The following is a 14,598-nucleotide window of genomic DNA, read 5'->3' as shown; positions in this document are numbered from 1 at the left end:
GTCACGTCAGAACCGACCGCTGCGCAATGCGGTGTTAAAACTTCGCGGCTCTCCAAGTAGTCTGGATGCGTCGCCTGAGTGGATAAACTACACTTTATGGATCACACTAAGTGCAATATATAGCGTTATTTTTGCTAGAATAAATTTAAGGGGCCTTATTTTTTTATATTGTTACTAGATACAGCGTGCTTTAACCCTGTTTTGTCACCGTGTGTTCAAATGTTTTGAAGATGCAGACTGCCACTATGTTGCCAGTGGCGCTGCCATCGGCAGCGCTGCTGCCGGCTAATGCGGTTGCCTGTATCTGCGATATCACCATTCTCATTTTATTAATTCTACTTTTAACATCCCCTTAGTGGTCTCAACTACAGTACTAATACGGTCTATGTATATCTTTAATGTCACGCCGCTATGGCCCCTGCACGCCACCTAGGCAGCGCGGCAGTCGAAGGGTCCCTGATACCAGGGTTCCCATATCAGATTCTCATATCGAAATATTGCGTTTTAAATCCTGCTCGCTTTCTCAGCGCCAACAGCCGGGTATTCGCTTATTTGATCAAGGAGCTTCCGATTGCCAAAAAAAAATGTAGTCGATAAAAGTCTGTAGGACGTCCCTTTAAAGGCAGCCTAGGCAGTTATAGCAACAAAGAACTGTAGGAAATTCTTGCCCCTCTACTGAATGACCCTATTAGAACAAGTACTCAATCTTATAATTTGCTCAATATGTGCTTCTCATTCCGCTCAGTGGATGGCGCCAGTGAAGAACAGCAGGCACGTAATTAGGTTATTCTATACTAACTGCGACCAGTGGGAGATCTCTAAATCAGTTCTGACGAAACAGCGTCGTTCATATCGCTGTTTTCTTCCTCTCACTGCCAGTCTTATGCACTACATAATGCGGCCTTCTGAGTGATGCGCTGGCCAAGACTATGTAAACGACAAAGAGCTCCTTTCCTTCGCCGTATCTCGAGTCTTGGCATGCAGTTCTTCGCAGTAACACCAATTCATCACCCCTGTAAAAAAATTTCCGAACGTCAAAGATCATTACAAAGTTTTCGCTGTCGTGTAGACGGAAGCTCTTATTCTCACGGCAGGCGGACATGCGTGACATGGTGAAAATGCTGAGACGAAAACAACAGGGCACCTGACTTACATACTATCGAGCATAGTCTCTCGTGCGTCAAACACTTTCGCACCATTACAGTGTAACAAATCGATATATGTGAAGTGCGTCCTCCGCTCAGAGTTTTCCTCGGATAACAAGGAACGGTTACCTGCTTTCAGCACTACTACTGAAGAGAAGTAATACAAATCCGTTTGCCGGTCTTCAACACACACCAAGATCTTCTGTCGCTCGTATTATTGCATTACTTTCTGCAACACAGGGGGCCGGTCATCATGTTTGTCGTAGACGTTTCTATATATATATAAACAATATGATCACATCATTTTTAATTGAAGAGGTCTACTCAGTACAAAAAGAACCTCGGCTCTGAACCGTGAATCACGTGCAGAGCAACACATTTTCGAATATCCTGTGCCTCCACGCAGTCACGTGACCTGTCATTCACTCGCCAGTGTAAGAGTTCTGTTTTCAGTAATCGCGTTTACACGAATGCGACAGAAGTCGACTCCAGCCAACTTCTTGAGGGGAAGAGCAGCTTTTGAGAAGGGAAGGCGTGACTCGTCGTTTACTCTCTTACTCGACGCTTTTGCACTTTCCCTCAAAACGTGGACTGGAGTCGACTTCTGTCGCATTCATGTAAACGCGGCTAGTGAAATATCAAATTCGTAGTTGTAACACGATAATCAGTGGATATCAGCAAACTCAGCTTTTTCTAAGGGACCCTTCAAAATTACGCCGAGGACATAATAATAATAATAATAATAATAATAATAATAATAATAATAATAATAATAATAATAATAATAATAATAATAATAATAATAATAATAATAATAATAATAATAATAATATATTTCGATAGGTTACCGCGTTGTAACTACGAAAACGTTACTTTAATGCAAAACGGAGCTCTCATACGCTATGAGAAGCTTTAAAAAAGAAAATACAGGTGTGCTAAAGTTAGTGTGCTGACCCCAGAGGCTAGGCTACGTCGTCATAGGCTTTCTGACAGTGATCACGGAGTCTTTTCTTGGTCTCTCACATCACAAGTATGAATCAAGTTGGCGGCGGGAAAAAATTTACAATCTTGAAATCAAATTTTCTCAGCAGGAAATGCGTCTTTAGCTGTCAAACAAACATTAATATAACCAGAAAGTGCCACGGGATCGATATTTAATCAAAACGAATATTAGACATGGTTACACACAGTGACCCTTCCAAGGGAAACCTACATGCTACGTGAAACACGTGGAGTGTATGCAGTAAGCGTACGCCGTGATTTGCACGTGCCAGATGGCGACCTGAGAGCCGGAAGTGCATGCATCCATCTATCGCTCGGTATACGCTCACGCATATATGCAGCGGCCCCCGAACTCGAGAGTGCGGAAAAACTCCGGCTCCTCTGCAGCTGCGGACGGAGGCGAAGCGGCGCTCGACAACAATGGCGAGATTGTGCGAGCTTGTTGTTCGTATACGCCGCGCCAATCAGAATGCTATACTCTTCCCGGCTCGTCGACAGGGGCCTCTTCTCTAAAGTCCATGAATAAGCAGACACACGAGGCCGATCGACGTCTCGAACGAGCAGCAGTTGCCGGCTGTCGGCTTCAGCCAGAAATTTGTGTCAGTTGGTCGAAAGTGAACTCGGTTAAACTTTGTGACACGGGCAAAGCAACAACAAAAGCAAGAGAAAATTAACGATGGGCGGCAGGGACAAGTGCTCTATAGTTGAAACGTTAGCTTTACCCGCCGCGGTGGCTCAGTGGCTAAGGCGCTCGTCTACAGAGCCGTAGTACCGGGGTTCGAACCCGACCGCGGCGGACGCGTTCCGATGGAGGCGAAACGGAAAAGGCGCCCCCGTGTGCTGTGCGATGTCAGTGCACGTTAAACATCCCCAGTTGGTCGAAATTACTCCGGAGCCCTCCACTATGGCACCTCTTTCTTCCTTTCTTCTTTCACTCCCTTCTTTATCCTTTGCCTTAAGGCGCGATTCGGGTGTCCGCCGAGATAAGTGAGAGAGTTACTGCGCGATTTCCTTTCCTCAAAAACCAATTTTCATTTCGTTACGTTGGCTGAATGAACTTCAGACTTCTCTCCTGCCCCTTGTTCATGCAGTCTGAAGGAACTGCAGAATTCTTTCCTGCCCTTTGTTCATGCCGCGTTTTCTGAGAATACCACCTTCCCTGCCCTACCTCTATCGTTAAAAACAAAAGCAGTAACTAAACCAATAGCCAAAAGAGCTATGTCATTCGACGGCGCAGATCCAATGACAAAATAGCCAGTCAGCCACATGCATTTGGGTGGGAAATGTGTAGTAAATATTGCTTTCCCTCCCCTTACCCGCAGAGAGACGCTTTGTCGTTTGATCAGTGAGGCATCGCAAGTCACGTGTCCATATAATCATCACTGAAGCTCATATCCACTATACAGCACGCCTCGTAGCCCACTGTATTGCTTAAGCATATAAAGATCCGTTAACTGCTAACCAGAATGCCCTGTAATCTGCGTGTGAGCGCGTATGCTTCTATACCCAATTCATAAGCATGAGTCGTTCATTCGCCATTAAGTGACGAGGTATAGTACCGCGGCTGTCCAAACACACGCGCAAAATCCACTGTGCAGATGTATTCCTGTAGTGATCTAACTCCTGCTGAAAATACAGGCAAGAGCTGCGACTAAACACCTTGGCTTCTGGCAGACGCACAGCTGCGACATTCTAAACTCATTCCCATAAAACGCACAGCGTTATTTTCCACTTAGGCGCCGATTTTTATATATGCAGTGAAATGCTTAGAGCATAAGGCGCATGCAAGAGGCAGTGAGGACTTTGAACGTGTTAAAATTCTGATGGGTTCTGGTGCTTCTCCATAACATAGACAGAAGAAAGAGTTGTTCAAGATTTTACGATAGGAATTTTTGGCTCACTCTGCACTTGGGCTATACTGTACCATTGCCTGTATACGCCACAACAGCTTAGCCTCGTAGATTCGTTTAGCGCGATGCGGTCTCCCCGATAAAGTGTTTCGCTTCATCATGAACTTAGTTGTGCACGACAACGCTCAATCCGCTAGGGTGGCTCAGCGGATAGAGCGTTAGCGGGTTCGACCAAAGATGCAGGTTCGATCTCGTGGCCGTGGCGGGCGCGTTTCGATTAAGGCGAAACGCAAGACGCCCATGTACTGCGCGATGTCAGCGGACGTTAAAGAGCCCCAGGTGGTCGAAATTAATCCGGAGCCCTCCCCTATATGACGTCCCCCGTAGCCCATGTGCCGTTTTAGGACGTTAAACCCAGTATACCAATACCAAGAGCGAGCAGTAATTAACACCTCCCTGGTGCATGCGTATGTATATAAGAGATACAAATAAGATGTCTGTATTTGTGCGCAGAAATCTAAAGGCCCATGAGCGCGGTTTGACCCAGACAGAGATGCACCATTAATTTTTGCCGCAGATCGTGAGTTGGAAGCGCTGCTTTGTTTTTTTTATTTTTGCTCATAACCAGTTGGAATAACCCCTATCACCATTCCTCAATGGAGCAGTTCTTAAACTACTCACTGGTGGTACGGCTAAATAAATTGGATAATAAGCGATGAAAATGGTGTTAAAAACGCAAGCTTAGGTGCGCCTGTGTACGACCTTCCAATATGTTCGAAATGCACGTATGTATGATCGTATATGGAGCTCCTAGTGAGCGGGAAGTATATTAACAGAGCGATGTCACATTTCCATCCACGCCCCCAAGAGTACGTATTGCATTCCGGCACTGTAACGCATAGAAAGCGTTTACTGAGGAGCCCTTCGTACAAGAGATTTGCTGCACACTCTAACCTGTGGAGATCTGTATCCTTGTACAGAGCTTGTGGGTTCATAACTTAAACCGTTGTGTAACTTTTAGAATAGATGAGCGCTGCCTCATTTCTGACCTTGTCCCTCTCCCGATCACGCCAGACAGAGTCATATGTTGATACAGTAAAGTGATTTAGTTAGGCGAAATAGCGCAGAAAAGCTGCGCAACTGATTCCCCGGAAGATTCTGTAGCTTTAGAATCCCTCACAAAGGGCCGTATTTTGTAAATATTGCTCTTCGACTCATGACTATGCCTCTTAACATTTGCCCACGTTGACTCTGCGTCTGACACGCAGAGCAAACGACATACAGTAGTGGACAAAAAGATACGATATATTAATTTTTCTCGTATGAATTCAAAATATCCCGGAAATAAAACATATTTGCTTTTTCTGCGTATATTATGCTATAACGCCCTCTTCTTCCACCAGGAGTTCTTGGGGACGTAACTGCATGTTTGCCTTCAGGTCGTCCTTTCATGGGCGCTTCCCATTGCGTTCATTTTCTGTGTGTTCTAAAGCATGATTAGTTTGCTATCATTTCCAAGTGGCATATTCTGCAGTTCCGTGCATTACTTCATTTCTTTTATACGCAGTGGGTGGAGTGTGAGGTGCATGTAACGTCACCAAGACTTCAAATGGCTTCATCTTTTGGATGAAACGCTACGAGCTTTCCAAGCATTTTACAGTAGCGCAGTCCTAAGTTTCGCAAGTTCTAAAGCCCAGAGGTGGTTCAGAGGTGGTTCGGTTTTTTATCTTCACCGGGACACTTCAGATCGCCCAACCAAACAGTCGACTAGAACATTATTCGCGCGAATGGAAAGTGGTCCTGACTGTCATCGACATTTCCAAAGGCCGTGGCACAAGTCTCTATGGCTCCGTGGACAGTGAGACGTCATAGCAATGTGCTGAGCTAAACGCCAGGTGGCCAGCTGAAAACCCGGACAATGGTGAAAATAATTCGGCTGCCATGATGAGGTAAGCAAAGGAACACATGGTGTAGATAGGCAACCAGTTGAAAAGAGTGATTTTCTAGACAAATCGAAGCTCTCGTGTAGGAGTGATAGGACTCGTTATATACATACGTCGCCCCAAACTCACTTCACATGGACCTCGTCGTCAACTTCCCACTTTAAACCATATAGGAGAGAAAATGTAACCGCATGGGCTGATTCTTTTCTTGTGGAGATGGTCTCCTTCACCGAATTCAAGGCACCATGAGTAAAGAGGTTTAACGGGGAATTCTTGAAAAGGTTATGCTTTCTCATTCAAGCAAGAATTTGGTTTCGTATACGTGTTTCAACAAAATGACGACCTGAAGCACTCTTCTATACTTGCAAAAAAAAATTGGTTGAAGAAAAATATGGCGGATCTCATTGGAGATTAAGCCAGTTTGCTGACATTAAATGAAGTGAAGATCTTGGGATAGGCTTCGCGGATCGCCCGAGGGACAAGTCAGCTACGACAAAGAGAAATTCGACCATCTGCTGCAAGAGCAGGGAAACATGAACTGGATGTTTATTGATAGCTTCCTCGACTTATCCCTCAACGGTGTCAAGTAGTGAGCGGTGCGAATGGCTTGCGTGCGATGTGTTGAAAGCCCTATGGTTATTGTTACAAGGCATTCTTCAAATTTTCTCCTCACTTTGTAATAAAAACCCGAACTACATATTTTGACGCTGTACAGAAAGCATGGCTTCAGTAAATTTACTGTGGGAACAAAACATGAGGTAATATGACAATAAATATTATCTAGTGTGGTAAAAATTCTGATATTGTTTTCCCATAAAGCTCATACGCAAGTCTCAGTGCGGTGAAAAAAAAGTTGGATTCCAAAATATAAAATGTATGTTTTTTTTTTCATTACTGTACATTGGTTCCTATAGCTTACAGCCCTAATGTACAAGCAATAACGACCAATGGCATCGGAAGAAAGTAAATGAGCAAAAAATTAATATATGGCCCCAGGTTCAATTTCTGGTGAACCCGCGATTCGTGCAGGGCTGTACGATTGTCGCTTGTCGTTTCGCCACGTTCATATCGACGTACAGTCGTGGACAAAAGTTTTCGAGGTGCGGATTAGAGGGGAAAAAAAATGTATCGCGATGCGGTCAGGCCCAGCAGATCATTGCAATGCATAGAAACATTAGGAGGCGTGCGTCTTCCATTTGCTAGAAAAAACAATCTGCCTGGCTAGCGAGGCAACACAGAAATAAATTTTCCCCTAAAATCTATACCACGCAAACTTTTGTTCATGACTGTGCAGCAAACACCCTGCACAGCAGACACCTCGTACGACTGTACAGCAAACCTGTGCAGAGGTGCACATACCCATGCCCACATATATGAAATCTGCCATCTTCTTTGACAGCTTTAAACAATGCTTTGCCCTTAAATCGAATCGGGTCAAAGAACCACTGAGGGCAATATCTACAAGGCGAAACACAATAGAGTGTGGCGTATCGCTCTTGTACGCTATGTAGCATCCCTTTACGCACGGCCTGACGCATCACCTGAGCGCTCCAACGGACTCGACTCTTATCAGCGTCGGCGGTGAGTCAGGTTGCCATATACAAACACGATAGCGCTGTGAGACGCCCCGCGGTGTGCGATACGACGGAACACTTAATGCCCCAACACGCTTTGTGACGTGTCCGCCGACATTCAAGAAAGGATGACCACGCTTAGCTTGCGCTGAGCATTATCTTTCTTAAACAACAGTGTGAATGTAAGCGGTGACCTCATGTTGTCATCAGCGATGTTGAAGCTTGTACGTGATGCTGACAGCCCATATCACGCATGCACACCTCAGCTGCTCAGCCACAGAGGCGTCTTCAATAGGAGTTCACTGCACGCAGTTGCAATTTAGGAAAGTATAGGAATATCGAGTTTATGGGTTTGGGGGGCGGGGGGGGGGGGGGGGGGGGGGGCTTAACGTCCCAAAGCGACTCAGGCTATGAGAGACGCCGTAGTGAAGGGCTCCGGGAATTTCGACCAACTGGGATTCTTCAACGTGCACTGACATCGCACAGTACACGGGCCTCTGGAATTTCGCCTCCATCGAAATTCGACCGCCGCGGCCGGGATCGAACCCGTGTCTTTCGGGCCAGCAGCCGAGCGCCATAAACACTCAGCCACCGCGGCGGCTGGAATATTGGGAACTGTGTACCGCGGAGCCGTCGCACTTTCAACAACTCGCGCATTGTTAAGCTGCATAGTTATATTTCGCCCTACTTTTTGGTTTAGACGACAGACAGAAAATCGGTATGTATACTGCCTCTCTAAAAACATTCAAGTCGGTCACAAAAAAAACAGCCATTTGGGAAGCATTACGCAATGCCTACATGATGAGCCGTACCCATCGACATCGTCCTGGCTTAACAGAAAGGCTGTATAGATATGACAGGGCAGCGAAGCATTATCAGTACACGAACTTCTTCGCATGATTCACTGGACTTGTGCTATTCCTTGACTGTGCCGCCGAGAACGCAGTACTCTAATTGGGCAAACGATTCCCTGACACGTAATTGAATCGGTCAAATAACCAGGTCATTACGCACTGTACCGCCCTCCTCGTATGTGTATGTGACAGGGGAGAATTCTTGTTTCTCTCTGCAAACATCCGAATGCGCAGTACACAGGCCAGTGTAGTACAACGTGTGACCATGTAGGGCCTTTCAGCGTTTGTAAACAAACGTCCCCAAAGGTTGACCCTGAGCAAATCCGTGCCCCCGTCCGACTTCCGGCCGATACTTCCGTTCGCTGCCTCCGGTACACTATGCGAGAGCAGCATACGCTCCTGCTGGTATGAGTCGTCTTTCGGCTAATGTGTATATAAACTCAGAATTCGCGGACCCCAACCTAAAAGGTCTTTAAATCAATATCCTGGAATAACAGATTTCAGGGCAGCTTTGATAAACCGGTCCTCGGCACCAAGAGTTTGGAGGATTTTACAATGTGTCGCAGAATATCCGCAATTTTATAGCCAGACGTCTCCCTCCATTTCTCAGTTTATCTCGACATAACAGCGACCTATAGTGTGTGCAGACTCACAGCTATCTATAAGGCACGCACCTTGGCAGCATGCTGAGCATCAATTCCTCCTGAACAAAAGTACACTCACAAATATCCCTATTGCCGATAAGCGTCGCATAATCTAAAGAGCAATAGCCGAATGCCTGCTGCGCCAAGATTCCTGCAAGTATGTGCTCTTTATACCCATATCTGACAGACCCTAATCTGAGAGCGCCCGCACATGGTTTGTTAATCGTTTGAGTAACTAAACTGCGTCAGTTAACTAGAGCGCAAAAGCTACAGTTGCGGGACTTAGTCAAAACGGCACCGTCGGTTCGCGTGAACCTGCTGCAGTTGTATGCTTTGCACCGCTATTAATTCGTGCCTCATGAATTCTGACTTGGTGTGCCCAATAATTGTGAACTGACACCCTTAACAGCGCGTCCGGTATTAAGCAGGAACTTGTGGCATATTGCATGTGTGCTTGTGTTGACGCAGCAAATGCGAGCGTACAGCCTCGAGACTGTAAAGGATAGCAGAATGCCGGAAGTTTCAAATCCACGATCTAAACATATACATCCCTGGTTCGGATCGCTACGGTGGACGCTGAAACAATAACCCCGGCTCGATGAAGCACATCGCATTTCCTCATCAGAAAGTCACACAGCGCGCGACGCATCATAATTACAAAAATCCAGCAATTTGGCACCAGCGAACATGGATTGAACCATGGATGCACCGATGTAACCAGTTCAATCCCCCGCCACGATTACTCGTTGTTCTCCGGCAGCTTAAAACTAACTTTTTTGCTGAGGCGTCGGAGTTTGTGCCACTGTGGTGCTGTCGTCCATCTAACGTGCAGGCGGCAGCACAGTCTGCAGTGATCGCGTCTTCAGCACGTCCGAGGAGAAAGGCTTGCGACCACGAAAGGTTTGCCACCGATGGACAATCCGGGGTATGGGCGGTATCGGCGACGCACACACCACAATCCTAAGTGCACACACACGTTTCTCGCCGCACCGTATTCAAGTTCCCTCCGTTGAGGAGTCTCGGGACACAAGTCGCGCCTCCGCGGTCCCTTCTTGATTGACGCCTCGAGCCGCTGGGGAAACAGCAGGGACCTCCGCAGCGGATCCTCAGCTCCTGCCCTTCCTGAGTGTCCGGGGCAGCAACAGCCATTTCCAGAGGCGGGCGCAGCAGGGGACCGGCAGCCCAGTTTCCGTTGACATTGTGTCCCGGCGACTCCGTGTGTAATCCTCGACGCCTCGCCGAAGAAGGGAGGGTGCGTCTCGCTTGTTTACAGACAGCGAGCCGTGGTCGCCCGCCTGCAGCGTCCCTCGTTGCCGTGCACACAACACACACACACGCACGCACTCGCAGCAGCATCGGTTTCGGAGGTCTTCAGCACTGGTCGCGGGGACGCCCTTGCGAAGAGCAATATGCGTGCACACGCGTGTTTCTTCTCTAGCGAGACATCGCATATGGCAGCGCTGGACACCGAAATTAGGTTACTTTTAAACCACAACCGACCCCATCCTCTCGGGCATGTAATGTTATTGTCTTCGAAGTGGATTCCCGTTAAGTATCAATGCTGCCACCATGCATGCCCTCCATAAGTATGTACAGATATTTGCAGTATTAGAGAGGTGGATATCAAGTAAGGCATGAACAGTGCGATGCCTTATGAGCACGACGTGAGTCTGGGCGAAGACGCAAGTTATCGTTAGAAGTCATCGTTGCACTAAGACGGTTGCCTAATGCCGTTGGTTCAAAAACACGCGCCAGAAGCGCTGCTCACAAGGCAACGCGGCATCCTAAGTTCCATATACCGGAGTGGGTTATTCTACGAAAAAGAAAAGAAACAAATCAGGGATCTTGGACTGCACGATTTCTGCGTTGTATTTCATGCAGCCTCATGCGTTTTTCAGGACAGCCTCGGGTTGCATGACCCATTGGCGTGCACAGCACACACTAGGGCGTACGATCCGTATATTGCGTAGAGAAAGCGCCCTTCGGGACGTATGACCAAGCACTACTCACATGATATCTACAGGTAGGGATGCGTTGCTCATTTTTCTCGACAGCATACTACAGCTTTCATGCCAGCCTCCTGGCCTCATACCTTAGCATGCGTTCTTGGGGTTTCTCCAGGGGACTAACTAATGTTATGGGAATGTTTGTATAGGCGAGCAGTAGTTCTCCAAGTGTTTATCTATCACGGAGAAAGCAGGGCCAGAGTTTTTACTACTGCATTCCACGCAGCAATCGAGTACCGTAGCAAGTAGTGTTCAAATACTGGCATCGGACAAAAAGGCATCTGACCCATCGTGATTTCCCGCCGCCGCTACTAATTCCCAAGGACGTGTGTATTGTCGGAAGAAGAGGGAAGGCAAGGCAGCCAACGGCTCCGCCAAGCTGCTGGTCTACTCACTCGTGGGTTCCATGCCGGCCCGCGTCCCGCGCCGAATCCCCGGCTGCGCGGTCGCGGATGCGCGCCGCCGGCCCCCGCCGCGCGGCCCCCTCGGAAAAGGGGGCGGGGCACCAGCGGGGGGCGGAGCGGGGGCCCCGCCCCCTCCTTCTTTGACGCACTGCGGCAACGCACTGCGGCCCCAGCTGTGAACAGGGGAGGAAGGCACGGTGGGGGGAAGAATGAGGATATCGAGAAGCTTTCAGCGATGTCCCTCGGTGCTCCTCCGCCACCACCTCGAGCTCGTGTGCGTGTGTGTGTGCGTGTGCGTTACGTCGAGCTCGTCGCGTTGATGCCGGCGGCCTTTGGAGCGTCGCCGAGCAGCTCCGGCGAGGAGGACGATCGCGGCGAGGACTCCGCCCGGCGCAGGCGCCCTCGCCGGAACGTGCTGCGCATTCTTGACGGCGCAGGAGCGGGCCGCGAGGCGAATCTCGGTGTCACAGGCGCTGAGGGATGGGTGGGACGGTCGTCGGTGGCGGCTGCGGAAGGCCGGATTAAATCGAGACCGCTGTTGGGATTCCTCTCGCCTACCCCGGGTCTCTTTCACCGGTCGGGTGGTGGAGCCCACGCCCGCCGGTGTGAGGAGGAGGTAAACGCCCGTCTCGCCTTCAGTTTTCGAGTTAACAGGGTGCTGTCACTGCTACTTCGCCATTGCTCCTTGCCTTCTTTCTTGGCTCCCTCTTTCTATCATACCTTCGCCATCTGTAGAAAGCAAGCCGGAGCACTCAGCCGTACGAAAGCAAGTCAGTGTTACACTAACCGCGATGCCACGTTGTCAGTACTAATACGAATAGGAGAGTTCACTGAAGTTAATAGAAATAAAACTGCACGGAGTTAGGGAATTTCATGAGTTTGAAAAATTCTTCAAGACAGACGTGATCGCTTATCAACCATGGTAATTCGGTCAACCTGCGCAGAGCTGTTCAAATAAAAATGTTTTTCTTTTTTGTGGAAGGGGAGGGGAGTGGGGGGGGGGGGGGGGGAGATTTGACATCTAAGGTAATTTACCCTGGCGAGTGGTCTATTTCAGCTCCAACGGCGGCGGCGCCGCCATTAACAAAGGGCTGACGAAATATAATCTTAAGGCCCCAGAGGGCTGATAATGATGTGCATACATGTGCGTAGCGACATCGTAATAATGCTGGAAAAGGAAGCCATATATCGGAAAGCACTGGCTCAAGTTCATTCTGTGCAAGGCAGGCCAGCTGGATTAGACCATGGGGATTCGCAGCTGGCCTCCTTCGTTATCGAAATGCTGCGATTTTACGCTGCGAGACACGATGTCTTTCTGACTTCAAGGCTGGATTATCGAACCCACTATTGCAATTAAATACGCATTCCTTCATAATCCAATGGTTGAGGAGGTGGAGTTCTTGCTATATAGTGTGGCGGCCACATAGTTTTCAAGAAGCCGTAATAAACCCAACTATATCATCAAAGAGCCGTTCAGAGGTGCAGAACAGCTGTCGGTTTTAAACAACTTAACCAGTCGGTACGTAGCGGGCTAAAAACATGTAGGCGTTGCTCACATCAGATATGTCTTGCCGGTTTCACTAATAAAACAAAAACTCTGTACTTAATCCTTAAATTACGTTGTTGAAGCACAGGGCAGCTCAAATGCACGCGTAACCTTTCAATGCACGACGTTGCATATATGATACAGAGTGCAAAAATGTGAGAATTTTTAATTTCTGCCCGTATATGCATACTTGAACTGCTATCATATTTCAAGTTACGCTCTTCTCCAACATGTTTATCAATGCAAGGCCAAAGTGTAAGCTGCCAGAGGACCGCGAAAAGATAAATTCATGCAAAAGCTAGCACTAACACAAAAAAAAATTATGCGGTCGTAATAACGCATTCAGAGATGATACACCAGTTTTTATTTTTCAGTTGAATTCCTGCATGCACCTGCGTGTTACCACATGGCGTTGTGGACCTTAGGCCCTCAGATATAAAAACTAGCTCAAATTAAATATTAAGCAATTAATTTTTCTTAAAGAATCTCAAAGTTTTTACATTTCTGATATCGAGGAGCAATGATAAAGACCTGAAAATCCGTAACTTTTATCTGACGCTTTCAATGCGTGTTAATTAATGGATTAATCACAGCGGTGGACGAGATGCTCTCATTGACGAACAATCATCGCGTTATTGTTTTTTTTTTAATACTGTGGATACTTATTGTTAACCTGGAGAATAACGATAAAGAACTCCGCGACATTGCCTGAGCTTCCTCTGTGAAATCAAAGGCAGGGAGTGCGTCATTTTCTTGCTTGCAGGCTCATTACCAGGCCTTGATCACCGCGAATATCAGTTTCATTTCGAATGATTTTTGACTCTAATATACATTTCCACTTATTCATACGCACATATACAGTATCCGACGCTCAGAGCAAACATCCTCAATAAAAGGATAAGACATAAGCTCGGGCTCAGTTTGCGACTGTATCCAAATCCTCAAAAGCTGCACAAACCACCGAATATTATTGCACTTGGCACCTCCAGCGCTGTTGCGGCACGTTGCTTAGAAGACACAATTACAGCCGCTGCAAATGACAGGTCACATCAGGGCATTTAATGAGTATTTATTGCCGTATGTTTAAATACATTGACAATCCCAAACTGCAGCGTTATAGTCAGAATGCATAGACTGTCATGGCCACTGTCAGGCAACAAAGAATCCTCATAGGCAGAGAAGGGGGGGGGGGGGGGGTTACTCTCCGGCTTTTACTGTACATGCCCTAAAGAAAATTCGAATAGAAATTTGTATTAGTCTAATACACCTTTGTATTTGGTGTATGAATTTATATATTAGTCAAATTCAATTTAGTATTTGAAGTATAAGTTTCCCTACTAGTCTAATACAGTTTTGTATATGGTGTACATGTGTCCTCGTTAGTCTAATAAGCAGTTGTTTTAGACTAATACATTTCTGTACTAGTCCTTTTATTAGTCAGATAGCAGGCTGTATTAGCAAGTACGTTAAAAACTTGGAGAAGTGCAGGGCTCAAAGCTCGAGATCTGATATTTCAGCCTGCCGCTACAAGCTTGTGTGGCGGATGGGAGAGTGGCCAGTACCGATGTATGGAATACTACTGCAACGCGATCGAAACCAAGGCGACCAGATTGCGCGCGGAAGATTATAG

General features: G+C 47.3%; 1 protein-coding gene across 1 annotated transcript in view; it reads right to left on the bottom strand.

Annotated features, from left to right (window-relative positions):
* The window catches only part of LOC144120682 (uncharacterized), a 202,502-nt gene extending 190,975 nt beyond the window's left edge, over positions 1-11,527 (bottom strand). Inside the window, exon 1 of the mRNA XM_077653317.1 lies at positions 11,414-11,527. Coding sequence (XP_077509443.1) covers positions 11,414-11,426 — 13 coding nt within the window. The 5' untranslated portion in view covers positions 11,427-11,527. The remainder of the gene's footprint in view (positions 1-11,413) is intronic.
* Positions 11,528-14,598: the final 3,071 nt, after the last annotated feature.

Source organism: Amblyomma americanum, chromosome 2, assembly GCF_052857255.1.
Source record: "Amblyomma americanum isolate KBUSLIRL-KWMA chromosome 2, ASM5285725v1, whole genome shotgun sequence".
Lineage (NCBI taxonomy): Eukaryota > Metazoa > Arthropoda > Arachnida > Ixodida > Ixodidae > Amblyomma > Amblyomma americanum.
Note: the sequence above shows the minus strand (reverse complement) of the source record. Positions and strands in the feature narration are given on the sequence as shown.